This window comes from Chlorocebus sabaeus, unplaced genomic scaffold (assembly GCF_047675955.1).
Source record: "Chlorocebus sabaeus isolate Y175 unplaced genomic scaffold, mChlSab1.0.hap1 unalloc_scaffold_298, whole genome shotgun sequence".
NCBI classification, from domain to species: domain Eukaryota; kingdom Metazoa; phylum Chordata; class Mammalia; order Primates; family Cercopithecidae; genus Chlorocebus; species Chlorocebus sabaeus.
Window position 1 is genome coordinate 239,573 of NW_027327590.1, and position 18,796 is coordinate 258,368.

At 54.2% G+C, this 18,796-nt stretch overlaps 1 protein-coding gene across 12 annotated transcripts in view; it reads right to left on the bottom strand.

The window, feature by feature from the left end:
• Positions 1-1,145: 1,145 nt before the first annotated feature.
• Positions 1,146-18,796, bottom strand: part of LOC140711211 (SH3 domain and tetratricopeptide repeat-containing protein 1-like) — a 45,032-nt gene continuing 27,381 nt past the window's right edge. For 5 of the 12 annotated variants that reach the window (XM_073014117.1, XM_073014116.1, XM_073014115.1 and 2 more), the window contains 7 exons: positions 15,329-15,509; positions 12,887-13,767; positions 9,065-9,245; positions 7,738-7,894; positions 6,085-6,190; positions 4,220-4,395; positions 1,146-1,543 (listed from right to left, as the gene is read on the bottom strand). In XM_073014117.1, the coding sequence (XP_072870218.1) occupies positions 4,313-4,395; positions 6,085-6,190; positions 7,738-7,894; positions 9,065-9,245; positions 12,887-13,049 (690 nt within the window). In that variant the 5' untranslated portion in view covers positions 13,050-13,767; positions 15,329-15,509 and the 3' untranslated portion in view covers positions 1,146-1,543; positions 4,220-4,312. Of the gene's footprint in view, positions 4,396-4,733; positions 6,191-7,737; positions 7,895-9,064; positions 9,246-12,308; positions 13,768-15,328; positions 15,510-18,796 lie in introns of those variants that run through there. The other 7 variants (XM_073014122.1, XM_073014121.1, XM_073014110.1 and 4 more) reach the window with 6 other exon arrangements.

The following is an 18,796-nucleotide window of genomic DNA, read 5'->3' on the forward strand; positions in this document are numbered from 1 at the left end:
TTGAACCAGCAGATGGGTGCCTGATTCCTTATTATCAGAGCTCCGCCCACTGGCAAGTCTCTCTCGGGGCCTCAGTTTCCCCTTCCATTAAACGAGGGGCTTGGGGGATACCAAGGAGGGGTAACTACTTACTGAGGATGGGAGGTTTCTTCTGGGGAGATGAATACATTTTGAAACTAGATGGCGTGAGTGGTTGCACAGGACTGTGAATGCACAAATGCCACCACATTATTCGCGTTGAAATAGTTGCATGCGATGTGAAAGTCACCTCATTTGAAGTGTTTAAAAGAGGGGCCTGGGAGAGTGCAGTGTACGTGAGAATCACGTGGGACACCCATAGTCTCTGAACCTCTGTTTTCTTGTGTAAACTGGCAAATAGACCGTGTGAACTGTATTCCCTGGGGCCAAGAGATTCCAAGAAGGAAAACCTGGGATTCCTGGCTCTGGGATGAGGTCCGGGGGCCAGAAGGGGAGGGGCATGTGGGGATGGCTGGGGTCAGCCCAGATAAGGCTTTCAATACTGGGTAGCAGCGTCTACACAGGTGGAAATCCCTGCATCTCACTTCCCGCAGGGCTGACCAGTGGCCAGAGGTGGGACTGGCCAGGCTCGGCCCAACCAAGTCTGGGAGCAGAGGAGACTAAGTGAGGGATCCCCGTCGCCACCCTCACTGGCCTGTGGCTCTCCTGACACCACAAGAGAGCTCCAGGAGCTGACCTTGGGTCCTAATGGGGGACACCTTCCTCGCTGCAGGCTGGCAGGGTGGTGTGGTGGTCAGTGTACTGGGCTCTTCGTTTCCACCCCTACCTGCTGTGTGACGGTGGGCCAGACACCTAACCTCTCTGTGCCTCTATTTCTTCAATGGAGCCCCCACATTTGGGCATAGTGGCCTGAAGGTTAAAGGCAAGGGCAGTACGAGACCTGCAGTAAAAGCTCTGAGCAGGGAGAGCAGGGAGCTGCCCAGGGAGTTCCACCACCATCTCCCCTCTGGCCGCCGAGGAAACCGAGGCTCATGGTGACCTGGCCCAGGTCTGTTGGACTCAGGGTCCTTCTCATCCCCAAGATCAGAGGGCTGCCACAAGGGAAGGAGCTGGCCCCTAGACCCAGCCCAGGAAGCACACAGGGAAGGATGCCCTGGGGACTTCGGTATGTTATTGCAAAAAAAAATTTATTGCTATATGAACCCTGCTTTCATTCCTCCATTTCCCAGAAAATGAGCCATGGGAGACACCAGGAGAGGCAGGAGACCATCCTCCTTGCACAATACCCACTCCCTTGGATGCTGTCCTCAGCGAGGGTGGCTGGGGTCAACCAAGGGGCCCACCCGCAGTGTGGCAGAGGAGGTAGGTTGACCCTGTGGACGTTGAGCTCGGTGGCAAAGGTCCTGGCCTTCTGGTAGAAGAAGAGCGACTTCTCGCGGTCCAGGAGGAAGTTGTGGGAGATGGTGGCCAGCCGCGTATAGATCTTCAGCTGTGCCTTCTTGTTGCCCAGGTCCACGGCAGCTGCCAGTGCCAGCTGGTAGTACCCGGCTGCATCAAATGGGTTCTGAAGGGGACAGGCCATGCTCAGCAAAAGGGGGACTCGGAGCCCATCTTCCCAGAGGCCATTCCTGTCTCCAGGTCATTCCACATGTCCAGCCAATGCTGGCTCACCCCATGAACCCCGAAGCCTGTGACACTGCTGTGGTCTCAGCTGCAGGAGGTGGGGACGACCCTGATACCCCTGGAAGCCTTCCTGACTGTCCCTACACCCCACTCACCCCAAGCCTCCTGCCCCAGTGCCACCCTCTCTGCAGGCAGTGGCTGCTTTCCCCATGGGCTGAGGTCAGGGCAGATCGTGCCTGCTCTGAGAGTTCCATGCAGGACCCGTGGCTCCAAGCCACAGCAGGGGCACAGTGTTGAGTGACCCAGGCTCCCTTCTGGCCCCTGTCCATGCTGACCATTTCCAGGCCCTCCAGGGGCCAGGCCAGGTAGAAAACCATCTCACAGGTGTCCACTCTGGCAATGTTCCCTGAAATATTGACGGAGTGTGACTCCCCAGACATCCACTCTCATTGTCAATGCATCTTTGGCTCAAACTCACCATCGCTGGGATGGGATGCCGTCTCCCAGACCTCCTCCTTGACCCTCCCATCCCCCACCCGGCTTCTCCCCAGGCTCCTCCTCCACATGGGGGTCACCTAAGGGACCTCTCTAAGACCCATGCCTGGCCTGTCCCTCTTTACCATCTCAAGATGGCTCCCAATGACAAAGTCCAAGATGCAGCAGTCCATTCCCTCACTGTCCCACCCCACACACAGAGCAGGGGCGTGAGAAGGCCCCAAGTCACCGCCACTGCTCATCCAATGCCCCCAGCCCAGCCGAACACTGGACTCTGTGCTGGGTGCGTGGCTGAGCCTAACGTCCTTGCTCCCAGTCTGAGGGCCTTGGGAGTGAACACTGACCACACAGGGTGGTCCGGGCTGTGGCAGAGGGAAGCCCAGGAGGTCCCAGACTCAGCCAGGGGTGAAAGGCAAAGGCTTCCTGAAGGGGTGGGGACTTCCCAACTAAACAGGAAGGAGCCAGCCAAAGCATATGTCTCTACATGTGCCTGTGTGTACGTGTCCCTGTGTGTGTGCGCGCACCTGTGTGTGCCTGTGCCTGTGTGCATTTTCATCTGCCTGTAGTGTGTACAGCAGCTACTGAGTGGCAGGCTGAGCCAGGACACACCTAATCCACCCTATTCCAGGGCTCACTCTCATGTGTAGACTAAAGGGGACACCATTTTAGAGGCAGTTGGCAAAGATGCCCATTTACCCCTGCTTCTCTGCCAGCCTTCCAGGTCCCATCCAGCCCGGCTTTTTCTCCCACTCCTCTGGGCCCTGGGTCCAGAGCCTCCTATACAAGGAGGAGGGTGTAGCCTTGGAAAGACAGCCGCCCTTGGGGAATTCCAAGGGGGCCTCCCTGTGGGAAGCTGGCCTGCGCTGACAGCATACTCACGATGAGGCCCAGAGGGCTGTGCATGGGAAGGAGGTGAAGGAGGCCACTGTCCCCCGACCCCAACCATGGACTTTGGCCTCTCAGGTACTACTTGGCGCTTTCCTTTCTCCTGGACAGGCGGAGTGGGCGGCAGGCTTGACCCAGAGAGAGAAAGGCCTCTTCTGGGAGGCCCGTCCCCCTGGGTCCCAGGCAAGCCCCTGAGCAGTGAGCAGCGTCCCCCTGGGCCTGACACCTGGCACCTCCATGTCTGGCTGGGACTTGGGAGGCCACAGGGACCACATCTGACCACCAGGTGTCGCCAGCACTGGGCTGAGGCATGTCGGGCCTCCGTAGGCCTGCAGTGGGGGATACAGGGCAGGGTCTTAGGGCTGCCCCGCTCCTCAAGTTGTTCTAAGGCCTCCAAGATCTCGGCCCCTGGACTGGAGTGCCCTGGCCCCTCAGCCCATAACGAGTACTGACGCGGTGCCGGTGTGATGCTAAGGAAGGGCGGTGCCTGCGGGGCAGAGGGGTGGAGACAGCCCAGGTCTGAGTCTGCCAGTCCTAGCTCTCCAGCCCTGCAAGGCTGGGGCAGACAGAGCACAGCACGTCCCCTCCAGACACACCCGACCCAGCAAGGCCTCAGCCTGGCTGGCTGGGGCCCCGCCCCACTGCACCTGCCCTGAGCTGGGGTTTCCCTGTTTGTGAACCCAATGGTAAGATACTGGTCCCACCCCACCCTTCCTGGGTGATGTGAAGATTCAAGGTGTCTCGGGACTCCAGGAAGGAGTTGCTCCGTGCAGGCTGGCACCCTGCGCAGGCTTCCTAGAGGAGGTGCCAGGATTTGGGTTGGATCTTGCAACGTGGATTCAATGTGAGGATGATGCTGTCCTCCGAAATGTCCTTCTCCCGACCCTATTTTCTTTGTTAAATGCACCTTGACACTTGACTGTCAAGACTCAGCTTTGATGTCACCTCCTCCAGGAGGGCCTCCCTGACTACAATCCTCCTCCTTAACCCAGAGGCCACCATTGCCCACTCATGTGTCAGCCTCCCCGGCTGAGACTGAGTTCCTGAGGGTGGGGCCTGGCCATCTTGGGAGCTGAATTGTATCTGCTAACCTTGCTGGCTCCTCCAGCCGGGCATAGAGCTCCAGGGCGGCCACTGGGCCATTTCTAAGGAAGGCTGGAACCCAGGCCTCGGGTCTGGGTGGAGATCCCACTCCAAGGGGACTGGGAACACCCCGAGCCCTGCCCCTCCCTCCCACCTTCAGGTCGTAGAAGATGATGTCACGGAGCATCAGGTACACCTTCACGTAGTAGAGGGTCTCCTCGTCGAACCCCAGTGGCAAGTTGCAGAGCTACAGGGTCTTGAGGTAGAAGTGCTCCGCCAGCTTGTCATGGCCCAGCCGGTGGTAGGCCATGCGCTCATTCAGCCGGTCCCCTGGGGTGCAGGCCAAAGGGGCAGGTGTGAGGACGTGGCTCCCTGGGGCAGGCAGGGCACAGGCCCCTCAGGAGCAGGTATACAGACCCCAGGCAGCACTCGTGGCTTGCCTCCAGGCACCTGTGGTCACCAGACTCACTTTCCCGTCTGGAAAGCAGAATTAATAAGGCCTGCCCCTGTCTACTGTGAGGCTTTGGCAAAGTCGGACCTGGATGGCCCAGCTCTGTGTCTACACATAGCCACCTGCCTCTGCTCACTGGTTTTAACCAGGGGAGCCCATGCAGTTCAGGTGCTCCCGGGTACCCCAGCTGCAGGCAACCCACAGATGTGACATCAGATCCCCCTACCTTGGGAAGTCAGCTGCACACCTACTGTGTACTGGTCCACAGGACACAAGGCACTGGCACATGTGGCCTGCCTAGGGTTCGCTGTCTCTGGAGGGGGACAGACGACCCTGGCACAGCACCAGGGGATGCCCGGCCTTAAGGGGCAGACTGCTGGAAGGGGAACTGGGATTTTATCAGCCAGAGAGCCGTGTGGTTGATGACGGTGGGAAAGGCACAAGACAAAGGGAATATGCCACTCAGCCTGGCACATACAGGGACCAACGAGATGCCTGGCATGTCTAGAAGGCAGAGGGCACACTGGGCGGCCCTTGTGGTCAGCAGCGGGAACAGGCAGAGGAAGCAGAGCTCAGTCAGGCAGGGAACTCTGCACTGCGTGAGAGACCTCGGGCTGTTCCTCACAGCCGGACGGGGAAGCCAGTTGGGCAGATCTGCCTGCCTGGACAGGAGACCAGGAAAATCCAGCAGCTGTTTCAGCTCCTGGCCTGCAGACCCAGAGGCTGGGCTCTGGCAAAGTGTGGGTCCTGGCAGGGTGGGGGCTCAGGGGACGTACCCAGAGTGATGCTGAGTGCTAGGACCATGTGGGCAACCTCCAAGCCCTCCTGTGGCTTCTCCATTGTGACCAGGAGTGCCACCAGCTTGCTGCACAGCTGTAGCTGCGGCTCCACCCTGCGGTTGTCCGTAGTCACTGCCAGGGGCAGGGCCTGGTCCTACCACACAGGCAGGTGGGGTCAGGTTTCCCACAGCACCCACCTTGCGCAGAGTCCTCGTCAGAGCTCAAACATGTGCTTGGAGCTTCCCACACCCCAGCTACTCCTGCACCTCGACACAGCTCTGTGCTGTGGGATAACACATAGTTCAGACACCCAAGTTGGGGGCTGAAGAGTCACCTGAGGCCCATCCAGCTACTCCCGACAGCCTCAAACCAGCCTCTCCCACCTGAGCACTGGGGGTCTGACTGGGGGGAGCCAACCTCCTCTCTGCTCTAGAAACACCACACTGATCTGTGCCCAGGGCTGAGCCACACTGTGAGCTCAGAGGAAAGGAGAAGTCGTCCCACTTCGGGGTACATGCAGACCTGGGCCTCCCACTGATATGCTGTGTGTCCTTTGACATGTCCCTGTGCCTCTCTGAGCCTCAGTTTCCTCATCTGGAAGATGGGGACAGGACTTCCCACTCATGGTTGCTTGAGGTCATCAGGTACAAGGGTAGAGCAATTGTCACGTCCAGGCTCCGAGCGTTTTTCCCGGGCAGCGGCATGGTCATATGCCTCAGACCACCAGGTGCCCCACTGAGGCCCACCCACATCAGCCCACAGGCCAGCTCACTCGGTAGAAGGACATGCCTTCCTCCTGCTCCCAGGGCCCATTGAAGAAGATGTCTCCAACTGCCTCAAACAGCTCCAGCCCCAGGTTGGGGTCGCCTGTGTGCACGTCCACATTCTGTGCCACCTGAAAGGAGACAGAAGTTCGCTCCAGACCCACACCTAGCAACGTGGCTACGCGCACCTTTGCCAGCCTCTTTTCTCCCACACACTACAGGTACACCTGAGCATTTTTCAGACCCTGTGCATGGAGGCTGCCCCCACCACTGGCATGAGGACAATGAACTGATGCACCTGAGTGCCAGGAGGTGACTGAGCAGCTGCAGCCCAGGAGCCCGACACCTGTGAATCCTACCACCAGGGGTAGCCCTAGCCCACTCCCCCTGCACTCAAACCAGTCTCCGTGGCCCCTAAATTGCTGGGAGCCCAGCCCCTGTCTCCTTTCTGCGTTGTCACATCCCTGCCACATCAGCAGTGTTTCAGTGTTTGTGGGTGGGCCTGGTCCCCTCTTGGCCATGAGCTCTTGATCCCTCTCCTCAGCTCAAGGAGGTATACAGCAGGTGCTCAATAATGAAAGCTTCACCAGGCTCCTGGGCTTCACAATTTGTACCAGATCACACAGTGTTTCGGAAAGCCTCTGAAAACAGCCACTATGATAGATTCATTTTGTAAGGAGGTGTGCCACGTGTCGCTTGGAGCAAGTTCTTCTGTGTGTTAACTGAGTGGTCACATTATTTGAGGATGTGCTGTATACCAGCAAGTGCTGTGCACTGTGAGGGGCCGTGCCTCTGCCCTCAGGGAGAAGATGCTGGCCACCGGAGGAGGATGTGAGGGAACCAGTTGGAGGGAGGGAAAAGGCACACAACAGGTGCTCAGCAGTGGCTTAGGAATGAGTGGATGGATGGATGAATGGATGACGAGATGAAGACACATGGATGGATGGAAGGGTGTGTGGATAGATGAATGCTTGGATGGATGGATGGATGGATGAATGGATGGATGGGTGGGTGGGTGGAATGATGTGTGTATGTATGGGTGGGTAGATAATGTATGGATGGGTGGAGGGTAGATGATGTATGTACATGTGGATGGATAGATGGTGGACAGACGAATGTATGGATAAACAAATGGACAGATAGATGAATGGAGGGATGCATTAATAGGTAGATTGGTGGGTGGGTGGATGGACGAACGGTGAATGGATGGATGGGTGAGAGGATGGATGAATGGAAGGATCAATTGGTAGGTGGATGAATGATGGATGGATGATGGATGGATGAACAGGTGAATGGATGGATGATGGAAGGATGAACGGACGAACAGATGGATGGATGGTGGCTGAATGAATGGATGATAAAGGGACGGATGGATGAACAGGTGAATGGATGGATGGATGGAAGGATGAGCAGGCGAGTGGATGGATGATGGATGATGGATGGATAGAAGAATGAACAGGTAAATAGGTGATGGAAGGATGAACGGATGGGTGGATGGACAGGTGAATGGATGGATAGACGGGTGAATAGATGGATGATAAAAGGATGGATGAATGATGGATGGATGATGGATGGATGGAAGGATGGACAGGTAAATAGATGATGGAAGGGTGAATGGATGGGTGGATGGACAGAGAGTGAACAGCACAGGAGTCCTCCTGCATCCCTTGCCACTCACCTGGATGTACAGGTCCACCAGCTCGCTCTGCCGCAGGAGGTAATAGATCTTCCCTGCTTGCAGCCAGGCATGTGCCTCCTCTCTCCTCTGGAGGTCAATGAAAATCCCCAGACTTCGTTTGGTGTAGTCCAGAGAGGATTTGTAGGCCCTGGAATCACTGGAATCAGACACAGGTGTCAGAACAAGGACTCTCATCCTCCTGGAACCAGTCTGCCTCCTCCCGTGGGTCTGGTGACAGATGAATCTGGCATGTGGGGACTGGGAACGGCCCTCTTGTGTGTGCAGTGTTCTGCCCTTCCCAGGCTGCTGGGATGGCCAGAGTGAACACACACGGCATGGAAAAGATGAAGGACATCCTTCTGAGGGAATCGAGCATCATGCTGCCCTGTGGCAGGAGGAGTGTGCTAGTCCATCTCCCCTGCCTCCCAGTCATGGCCTGTGTCTCCTCCAGACGCACCAGGAGCCGTTAGTGTTCAGAGGCTATCTAGGCCGATGGTTCTCAAGGTGTGCAGGCATCACAGTCACCCGGAGGCCTGTCCTTATAGCTTGCTGGCCCTGCCCCCAGAGCTTCCAACTCCACAGGCCTGGGGCAGGCCCTAGAACTCCCACTTGCCACAAGCTCCTAGGTGACATGGATGCTGCTCTACTGGTCCAGGGACTACACTTTGAGAAGCATGGCTCTAGCACACTAGCCCATTTTCCTTCTGTGAACTTGAGGCCAAGACTACAGTCAGTCTCCCAGGTCCCTATGGAATCTGGCTCCTTCTCTGCTCTCTCAGTAAGTCCAACACTCAAGGGGCTGGGACTGCAGCAATGTCACTGGGCCCTATGGGTGGGGTGGTCAGGGCCATGGTTACCCCACCAGGTCAGGATGCTTGGGGGAAGCTGACTAGGCCAAATATGGGATGTGAGACCTTGAAACCCTGCCCCAGGGAAGCAGGTGACACAACTGGATCTGTCTTCTGTGGGAGAGAAGCCACAGGTGGCTGCTGTGGTCACATTTAAGGGGACAGACGAAGGCCAGGAGTGAAGATTCGGGGCAGGCACAGGTAAGATGACAAAAGCCACCATAGTAGGAAGAACAGCCCAGAGTGCACCTACTGCCTCTGCTGGGGTTGAGGTGACCTTTGCCCCAACAAGGGAGGCTCAAGCTGGGACTCATGGGCCAGCAGCAGCCCTGGGATGACCCCAGGCCGGCCAGCTCAAAGCATCTGATGCCAAAGCACCAAATGATCAAAAGGAGAGGGGCTGCTGGGCCCTGGGCCAGCTTCCCTGTGCCCTTCTCCCTGCCCGCCCCCACCTCCACCACTGCAAAACCAGCCCTTACCGCTCCGTGCCCAGGGACAGGTACAGCTGACTGATGGTCTCCAGGAGCTGCCCCTCCAGCACCTTGTCGGCCACCTTGCGGGCCAGGGAGAGCTGGAGATCGTGGTAGATGACATACTGGGCCTCGCTGGGCATGACGGCGCTGTAGAAGTAGCACAGCCACTGGACGGCCCGCAGCTGGTCTGGGCAGAAGACAAAATGGAAGACGTTAGTCTCCCAGCATCGAAGCGAGGCTGGCTGGGCTCGGAGGCCCCTGCTTGCCTCCTTCACACCTCTGTGAGCCTGGGCCCCATAGGCGGGGCGCCTGAGCGCAGACAGGCCATGCACCTGTGCCAGGGCAGACGCCAAGCACACTGTGACATGGGCACATCTTGGTGTAGATGCTCATGGTACAGGCCGGCCTTCTTTACAACTCCCAGGGCCGAGGTTGTGGATGGACACAGAGTGAACAGCAGGGGCTTGGCACCTGCACCAGGCCATCTATTTCTGCTTCACAAAGACCCTCTGGCCAGGATCAGGGCTGCCTTCAGCCTGAGCTGATGAGGCCAGGGGCACAAGTGGCCCCTGTCACAGATGGAACCCTGAGAGAGCAAAGCCAAGCATCACGTCTGCCACACATGGCATCATGTTGGGGGAATGGGATTCAAAGCTGGCCCCTGGCGTTCCCACACATGCTTCTCTCATGCAACCAGGCTCCCTAGCCACAGGCTCACTGGCCTCTCCCAAAGCCTGATTTTCTAGTGTCAGAAACATTCCGGAGATTAACATAGGAAACCAGGTACGCCGAATGGACATCTGTCACACACGCCACCCAGCAACAGCCGAATACACAGTCCTCTCGAGCACCCATGGGACATTCCCCATGACAGACCATGTGCCAGGCCACAAAACGAGCCTCAGTGAATGGAGAAGGACTGAGACCAAAGCAGAGGTGTTCTTCAGCTGTACTGGCACAAAACTGGAAATCGACAGTGAAGGAAATGTGGGAAATTCAAAAAATATGTGAAAACTACACACTCCTAAACAACCAGTGAGTCAAAGAGACCAGCAGGGAAACCAAAAACTAATTTGAGAAGAATGCAAACAAACGCACAGCCCCGGCCAGTGCGGTGGCTCACGCCTCTCATCCCAGCACTGTGGGAGGCCGAGGCAGGAGCATCGCTTGAGTCCCGGAGTTTGAGATCAGCCTGGGAAACATGGTGAAATCCCGTCTCTATATTTTAAAAAAATACAAAAATTAGCCGGGTGGAGTGGTGCACATCTGTAATTCCAGCTACTCGGGAGGCTGAGGCATGAGAATGGCTCTAACCTGAGTAGAAGTTGCAGTGAGCCAAGATTGCACCACTGCACCCCAGCCTGGGCAATAGAGCAAAACTCTGTCTTTAAAAATAAAAACAGCACAACGTATCAAAAATTCCAAGATGCAGCTAAGGCAGTGCTGAAAGGGAAATTTATAACTGTAAATGTCTACATTCAAAGAAGAAAAATCTCAAATCAAAAACCTAACCTTCCACCTTGAGAAACTAGAAAAAGAACTAAACCCAAAGTGAATAAAAGGAAGAAAATAATAAACGTGAGAGTGGAAATGGAAAGTAAAAATACAGAGAATGGAAAAACAAAAGAGATAACAGAACCGAAGGTGGGTTTTTTGAAAATAACACAATTCACAAATCGTTCACTAGACTGACCGAGGAAAGAAAGACGGGACACAAATGACTAAAATCAGAGACTGAGCACCATGGCTGACGCCTGTCATCCCAGCACTTTGTGAGGCTGAGGTGGAAGGATCGTGAGGCCAGCATTCAAGACCAGCCCGGGGGAACATGATGAGACCCCATCTCTAATAAAAATGAAGAAATAAAAAATTACAAACCCAAGTTTCTAAAATCAGAAATGAAAGAGGAAACATTATTGCCGACCTGACAGAAATAAAAGGATTCCACGAAAACACTACGAACAATTGTACACCAACAAACCAGACCATCTAGACACAACAGCCAAATTCTTAGAAGGACACAAACTACCGAAAGTGACTCAAAAATGACCCCAAGGAAGCATGTGGGGTATCAGCCCCGCCCTTGGTCTCCTCGATCGTTCAGCGCAGGGTGGGGAGACAGGGAAGCATGATCCCCGTTCCCTGGCCTGCATTTCCAAGTCTGAATCCCCCAGCACCCCGGGGAGGGCCTCGTAGGAGGAGGTACCACAGGCTATTGTGCCAAGAGCCACTGGAGGCTGCAGTGGGGGCTGGGGCACTGGGTTCCTGGAGGGTCTCCTTCCAGTAAGAGAATGTCCCTGGGGAAGAAGCCTGGGTCTGAACCCCCCAACCTTCCTTGGGCAGATGTGTGGGACCGGGGCCCCTTCACACGGTCCTTTCCAAAATCTTATCCCTCCTAGGGCCAGGAGTGGGTGCCAGGCCTGTGCTGGAAATGGGCAGCTTTGGTCACAGCCCCTGGGGCTCTGGTCCAGGTCACAGGAGGCACCTCTGAGTGGTCTCACTATGCCATGACAAAGCGCTGCAAGACAGAGGGTCCCACAACAGTATCCCTTGTCTCAGCCATTTCCCTGGACTCAACTTCCTCATCTATTCTCTGTGGCCTAGATTTCGGACAGCCCTGCCCACCTACTGTCCGTTCACTGCTCAGTCTGCAGTGACTGTTCGATAGCACTCCATGGCTCCCCAGTGCTCTTGCGGAAAAGGCCAAGCCACAGCCTGAGGCCCCAGGCCCTGCTTAGCTCTCCAGAAGAGCTTCTCACCATCCAGCACCCAACCCACTCCTTCCCAACTCTGCACCTCCCTGCATAAGCCCTGTTCACTCATCCCCGCTCACACCCCACTCAACCCCGCTACCACTCCCGCTCACTCACCCCCATTCACACCCCGCTCACTCTCCCGCTCACTCACCCCATCACACCCCACTCATCCCCGCTCCCACCCCACTCATCCCCGCTACCACTCCCGCTCACTCACCCCCACTCACACCCCACTCAACCCGCTCACTCACCCCATCACACCCCACTCATCCCCGCTCACACCCCCCCACTCATCCCCACTCACTCCATCACACCTCCACTCACTCACCACCACTCACCCCCACTCTCTCACCCCTAGGCCTTCACACAGGCTACACCACCAGCCTCTCCTCCACCAACTATTACTTGACTAAATGCTCTCAACCCTCTGGTTCTAGACTAAAGAGGCTTCCCTAACCCAGGGCCAAGTGCTGCCCCGCCATCACGCCATTCACCCTTTTGTGGCTTCTGTGGCCTGAAGCTCACATTCCCACGCTCAGTCTCTGCCACCCGAGGACCCCACAAGCCCCATTTGTGGGTGGGGCCTGGCACACTGCACAACGAGCTGCTTTTGCATGAACTGCTCTGCGGCTTTGGGCAATCACCCGCCCCCGTGTCCTCTGTGAAGTGGGATGACAGGTGCGCAGGCTGCCAACATACCAAGCAGATAACACGGGCACAAGAACTGGTGTTCAGGGCCTGGCTCATGGTGGGGCCCGAAGTCCCAGCGCAGCCGAGCCTGCCTTGATCCCAGGGTTATGTCTAGGAATTCCCAGCATGCAGGACTTTCAGTGCCCAAGGCAGGATGGTCCCTGGGCAAACCAGGAAGAGCTGGCTGCCTCAGTAGGCCACAGAGGGCCTGGCCCTGCATGGGAACCGCCTGTCTCCAGGGCGCTTGCCAACATCTGCTGCTGGACATGGCTCAGCACTTTCGATGGTGCAAAAACCACCACTTGTTTCTGAATCATAAACCCCAGGTGAGCCCTGACCCGAGTGGCCCCAGAAGGCTCACAGGAGGAACTAGGGCACTCACTCTCCACATGGCCTATTTCTACGGTGACCAGAAGGGCCCACTCATAGTAGCCCTTGCCCTGCTGGGCTGGGCCCTGGCGGGTGCAGAGGTGGCCCAGCTGCAGGAGTACGTGGGTGAAGTCTCGGCCACACTCCCTGCAGGGCAGCCTCGAGAACAGCTGCATGGCCCCCAGGAGGTAGTGCTGGGCCAGCCTGCTGGCACTTGCATGCAGGCACAGGGTCCCGAAATTGGCCAGCACCACTGCCTGGTTCCTCCAATGGCCCAGGTCCCAAGCCGCTCATAAGGCGCAGTAGTAGCCCTCAGCTGCCTGCCTCGTCCGGCCTGTCCTCTTCACAGCCACGGCCAGCATGTTGGCCATTACACCCTCTGGTCCTCTCTGGCCACCACTGCATCCTGGACAGACTGCAGGATGTTCAGGGTCACCAGGCTCTGTCCATGAAGCACGTGAAGCCAGGCCAGGGCCACCAGGCAGTCCACGATGGCACGGACTCTGGTCATGAAGAGGCCAGCTTTCTTGGCCGCCCCTCGGGCATGTGCCAGGCACTCAGTCAGCTCCTCCTCGTCGCTAAAGCTGCAGAACATGCTGCTCAGCCATGGCAGTGCCACGTCGTACAGGCCACAGAAGCTGGCCTTGTACCCGGGGGCGTTCAGGAACAGCAGCAGTGAGCTCAGGGCCTCTGGGTCCTCCCAGTCGTCCTCAGCTTCCAAGAAGAAGGAGGGGTCCTCGGGGTCCTGCAAGCTCACGTTGCTGGATGCCGCACAGAGACCCCAGGACGCTGGCTCCAGGGGGCAGCCTGGGCAGGTCTTGCATTGTTCCAGAACATTCTTCACCTTCGACAGGGTCTCCTGTGGATCCAGGCCCAGACAAGATGGAGGTATTTCTGCAAGTCACAAAAACACCTAGACATATTAGAGTCCGGCAGTGAGTCCTTGGTCCACTGGGGGCAGGGTCCCCCCATCCCTGCCCTCTGTGTCCCCGGCGCAGCTTGCCATGAGCCCTTTAGAATTATGTGCAACGCAAACTCGGGGCCTGGAGCACGTACGAACTCCGGCACTACGGGGACAGAGAGAACACGCAGGCCCGTGGCCCGACTCTCCTACAAAATCACCCTCCTGTCCTGTTTTGTCGCCCACCTGACAGCAAGGTTTTAGGAGACTGTGTCAGAACAGTGACCCCTCAGAGATGCCTTTCCCTTTAGAAAGAATCAAAGCCTTCTAACTGGACCCATGAATATGCAGCACCACAACTACAAATGTAACTTCTGTCAGCATATTGGGCCCCCCGGTGGGGTACAGGAATCCATGAAATCCTCAACAGCCAATCAGAGCTATGGATCAGCTCAAAAGCTGCTATGCAAAATTGGTAAAGCCACCGACGGCACAGGACAGGGGTGTTGTACCCATGTGCCCAGCTCCGTGCAGGGAAACGGACCATCCCTGCAGGAAGGATGGGAAAGCTTCCAGGCCCCTGTGGCCACCTTCACCGTGGATGGTCTGAAAACCTGAAGCCCACGGTTCCTAAAGGGTTAACAAAGGCCAGACTGCTCCAGCAGCCCACTGGTGTCTGCTGGCTTTGGTGGATTCCTAGCCAAAGCCCCCTCCCAGAGGTGAGCAAACAAGCGCATTTCCTGTTGGAAAACCTGGGATGAAAGGAGGCATTACTGGGAAGGGAAAAACCTAGATTTAAACCGACCCTCTGTTTCAAGCTCACATGCAAAAAATATGTTCAATACAAACTGCCTCCTTATTCATCTGTAAAGCCTTAGAATTAAATAAATAAATAAATATGATTTAGAGGCAAATGTCTGACTTGACTACACTAGATTAGCTAAGAAATCGCCCCCACCCAGCAGAGGCACACAGCCCCTCCCAGCCACTACCCTGGCCTCCGGGGCAGCTGGAGAGCCACGTGCCTTTGCTCCAGTGACTTTGGCAGAGGGTGGAACCACCCCCTCCCTGAGGCAAACCTACAACAGCCTTCCCTTCCCCCCTGGCTCCCCTCAGGAAGGAGAAGACCCTTCAGGGACCTCAGTTGAGGCCCCTGCAACCTAAGGCTCTGAATTCTGCTACCCGCTGAGGGCAGTGTGGCCTCCCATCTCTGAGGCAGAGCACAGGGTGAACTGCAGCTTCTCCAGGTCATGAAAAAGGAACCCACAGCTACATGTGGGTCCCAGCAGTGGAAAGGATGCCCCATCTCGGTTGGGGACCAGGCGGGGGTCAGCATGTTCATTGGAAGAAATGTGGGACCTCAGGGCCTCCAGTGTCAGAGTAGACGGGAGGTTCAGGCCCACCTCAGGCGATGTCTCTCAAGTCCCCGGCCCACACCACAGAGGGGTGACAGCCGCATCCAATGCCCACCGTACTCACCTCTGTCCCCTCCCCTGCCATTACTCCAAAGCCCAGCTCATAACCAGAGAAGCCTGAGCCACGGACAAAACCTACCTTGTTCCTGCGGCTGCTCGGTCTCAGCTTCCTCTACTGAGTCTGGCAAGGGAGAACAGAGAAGCAATGAACACCCCCAGCCAGCACCTCTGGTCCCATGTCAGGTTGAGCTGGTGTCGGTGTTGCAGGATGAGAGCATTGCAGGGTGCAAGGGTTGAAAGTCATATCGTCCTCTTCCCTCCTGGATCATGGGAACAACATCACTGTGTGGTGTACACTTTCTGCGATATTGGGAGTAACATTGTCTTCTGTGCCTTGGAATATTAAGGACAATATCACGGGGGGACGTGTACATCTTCTGCAATATTGGGAATAATATTATCCTCTCTCTCCCTGCATACTAAGAAAGATATCACAGAGTACGTGTTCACCTCCTGCGATATGGGGATTGATACCATCTTCTCCCCTTCCAGATATCAGGAAGAGTATCACACGGGGGTGTACGGTGTCTGAGATACTAGGAGTAATATCAACCTCTCAGCCTTGGAATATTAAGAAGAATATCACAGGGTGGATGTACACCCCCTGCCATATTGGGAGTAACATCAGCCTCTCCTCTCCATGGATATTAGGAACAATATCCCAGGCTGGGTGTACGCCTCCTGCTCTATGGGGAATCATATCTTCCTCTCCCAGGATATTAATAACAATATCACAGGGTGGGTGAACACAGCCTGCGATACTGGAATTATTATCATCCTCTCCCCCTCCAGATACTAGGAACCATATCACAGAAGAGCTGTACCCTCCCTGGGATATTGGGAGTAATATCATACGCTTCTTCCATGAATATCAGGAGCAATATCACCGGGTGGCTGTTCATTCATTGTTATGTTGGGAGTCATGTCATATTCTACCCCTCTCAATATTAGGATCAGTGTCACAGGGTGAGTGTATACCTACTGTGGTATTAAAACTAAAATCATGCTCTCTGTCCCTAGATATTAGGAACAACATCACAGGTAGGTGTTCACCCCCTGCAGTATTAGAAGCAATAATATGATTAATTAGCAAACATCAATCATCGATTTTAATAATTATCAGGCTAGTCTCGAACTCTTGACCTCAGGTGATCTGCCCGCCTCAGCCTCCCAAAGTGCTGGAATTACAGGCGTGAGCCACGGCACCCAGCCAACACTACTTGACATCCCTTTTTTGACCTCAAATTTAGCATGCGGAAAACACACTTTTGATTCCCCCTACTATAACCCACTCCTCCCATAGTCTTCCCGATCCCAATAACAGCATCTCTAGTCTTCCAGTTACTCAGGCCAAAATCCTTGACATCATCCTTAAAACTTCTTTTTCTCTCTCTTGTCATCCAACCCATTTAAACTCTCCTTTCAAAATATGTGCCAGACCTAACCACTTCTCACCTTCCTCATCATTTCTAACCAGGTCCAGCCCTCATCATAGCGCTCTGGGTTACGGCAAAAGCCTCCCAATCGCCAGGCACAGTGGCTCACGCCTGTAATCCCAGCACTTTGGTAGGCCAAGGCAGGTGAATCATCAGAGGTCAGGAGTTCAAGACCAGCCTGGCCAACATGGTGAAACCCCTCTACTAAAAATATAAAAAATTAGCCGAGCATGGTGGTGGGCGCCTGTAATCCCAGCTATCCGGGAGACTGAAGCAGGAGAATCACTTGAACTCAGAAGGCAGAGGTTAGAGTGAGCCGAGATTGTGCCATTGCACTCCAGCCTGGGTGACAAGAGCGAAACTCCATCTTAGAAGGTTTAAAAAAAAAAAAAAAAAAAAAGCCTCCCAACCCACCTGTCTCCTTCCACCTTTCACCCTGCCCTGCATTCTACCTTCCTCTCTCAAACATTTCAGAAAAAATAAAATTATATCCACAGAGAGGGAAAGTACAAATGGGGTGAAATGTTTGGGGAATCTGAGGGAAGAGTATATGGGAATTGTCTGTACTATTTTTGCAACTTTTCCATAAGTCTGAATTATTTCGAATTCAAGAGTTAAACAAAGAAAAAAAAAAAAACACTATCTCCCTTTGTGAATCCATCCTGTCTTTCCCCTGGCAACTTAAGGACACTCTCAACTAACACATCTATTTTTTCATGAACACTAAAAGAACCCTTGCCGAGTTTTGACTTTCTGTGCTTGGCAGTAGAAGTGTGTGTGTGTATGTGTGTGGTGTGTATGTATATATAGAGAGGGAGAAATATATATATGAGTATATATATAAATATATACTATATTTACAATGGTAATGTATATATATATAAATATATGTGTGTGTGTAGATATATATAATACGTACCCCATAGCCTGTCCTTAACCAGTTCTAAACTTAGTCCGAAAAACACACACCTAAGCACAGAATTTCAAAATAATACGATGAATATTTTGATAGAGGGATGTGTTGCTATGGAACACGCTGCTAAGACACAAAACCTCCTAGATGGGACAATGAATGAACGAAGTTTGCACCTATAGGCACCCCCTCTGATATCCCCTCAAACGTTTATAGTTATATGCATTTGCTTCCGCCAGGACCCCTATTTCATAAGGGTTAGTTCTAGAGTATAGCAAGTTCCTACTACAGCTGGCACACATATGCCATTCAAAAAACAGTGGTGGAGTGAATGACGAGTTAAGAACCGTTTGTCAGCCAGTGCTCAGTAATACAACATGCACTGGTATGCAAATGATATTTTTGTTGAAAGCAACAGCAGGATCACAAATTATCTTTCCAGAGAAAGCAAACCTCAAAAGCTTCTTTACCCTACTAAAGCACATTATAAGAATCTCCCCTTATATAAAAGAAAACCTCCTCATTCGTTATCCATGGCATGTAAACCTAATAAGCCTCCGTCTCTGATGACATCTCTTCCATCCCCAGGGCTAGATAAAGGAGGTTCCAGAAACCATGGTAGTTGTGAAGGTGGCTCCCAGCTCTGACAGTCTTGAACCCTGCATGCGTGGAGGACACACAGCAAAAGAACAGCAGAGGGAAGCATCATCAGACTTCGAATATGTTTGAACCAGAGATAGCAAATAGGCTGCAGCCAACTGAAAACACCAGAGATTCATGGTGTTCACCTGAGGGGTTGTGCTCTTAAAAAACAAAAATAAAAAATAAAAATTAAAAAATTAAGAAAGGAAGGGGTCAAGAATCCATCAGGTCTGACTGAGACGTGTATCAGTGACTAACACCCCGTATGGCAAAAGTACTCCGGTGCGCTTTGGGTACTCACAGCTTCAGCAGTATTCAAAGGCGTGTGCTCCCCTAAGACTAAGCCACGGGAATACCCCCAGCAACACTGTGAGGAGAAACGTCTCCCATGATTTGGCTAGAAATACAGTTGTCTTTAACAAATTCACACTGAATAAATCCTGACTTATTAGAGCCTGTGAGAATGACATTCTCAATGATAACGGTTATCACTACAATCTCCAAACATCTGCGATCCTGCAGGGAGGAGCTGTGACAGTGCAGGCCACAGGCCACA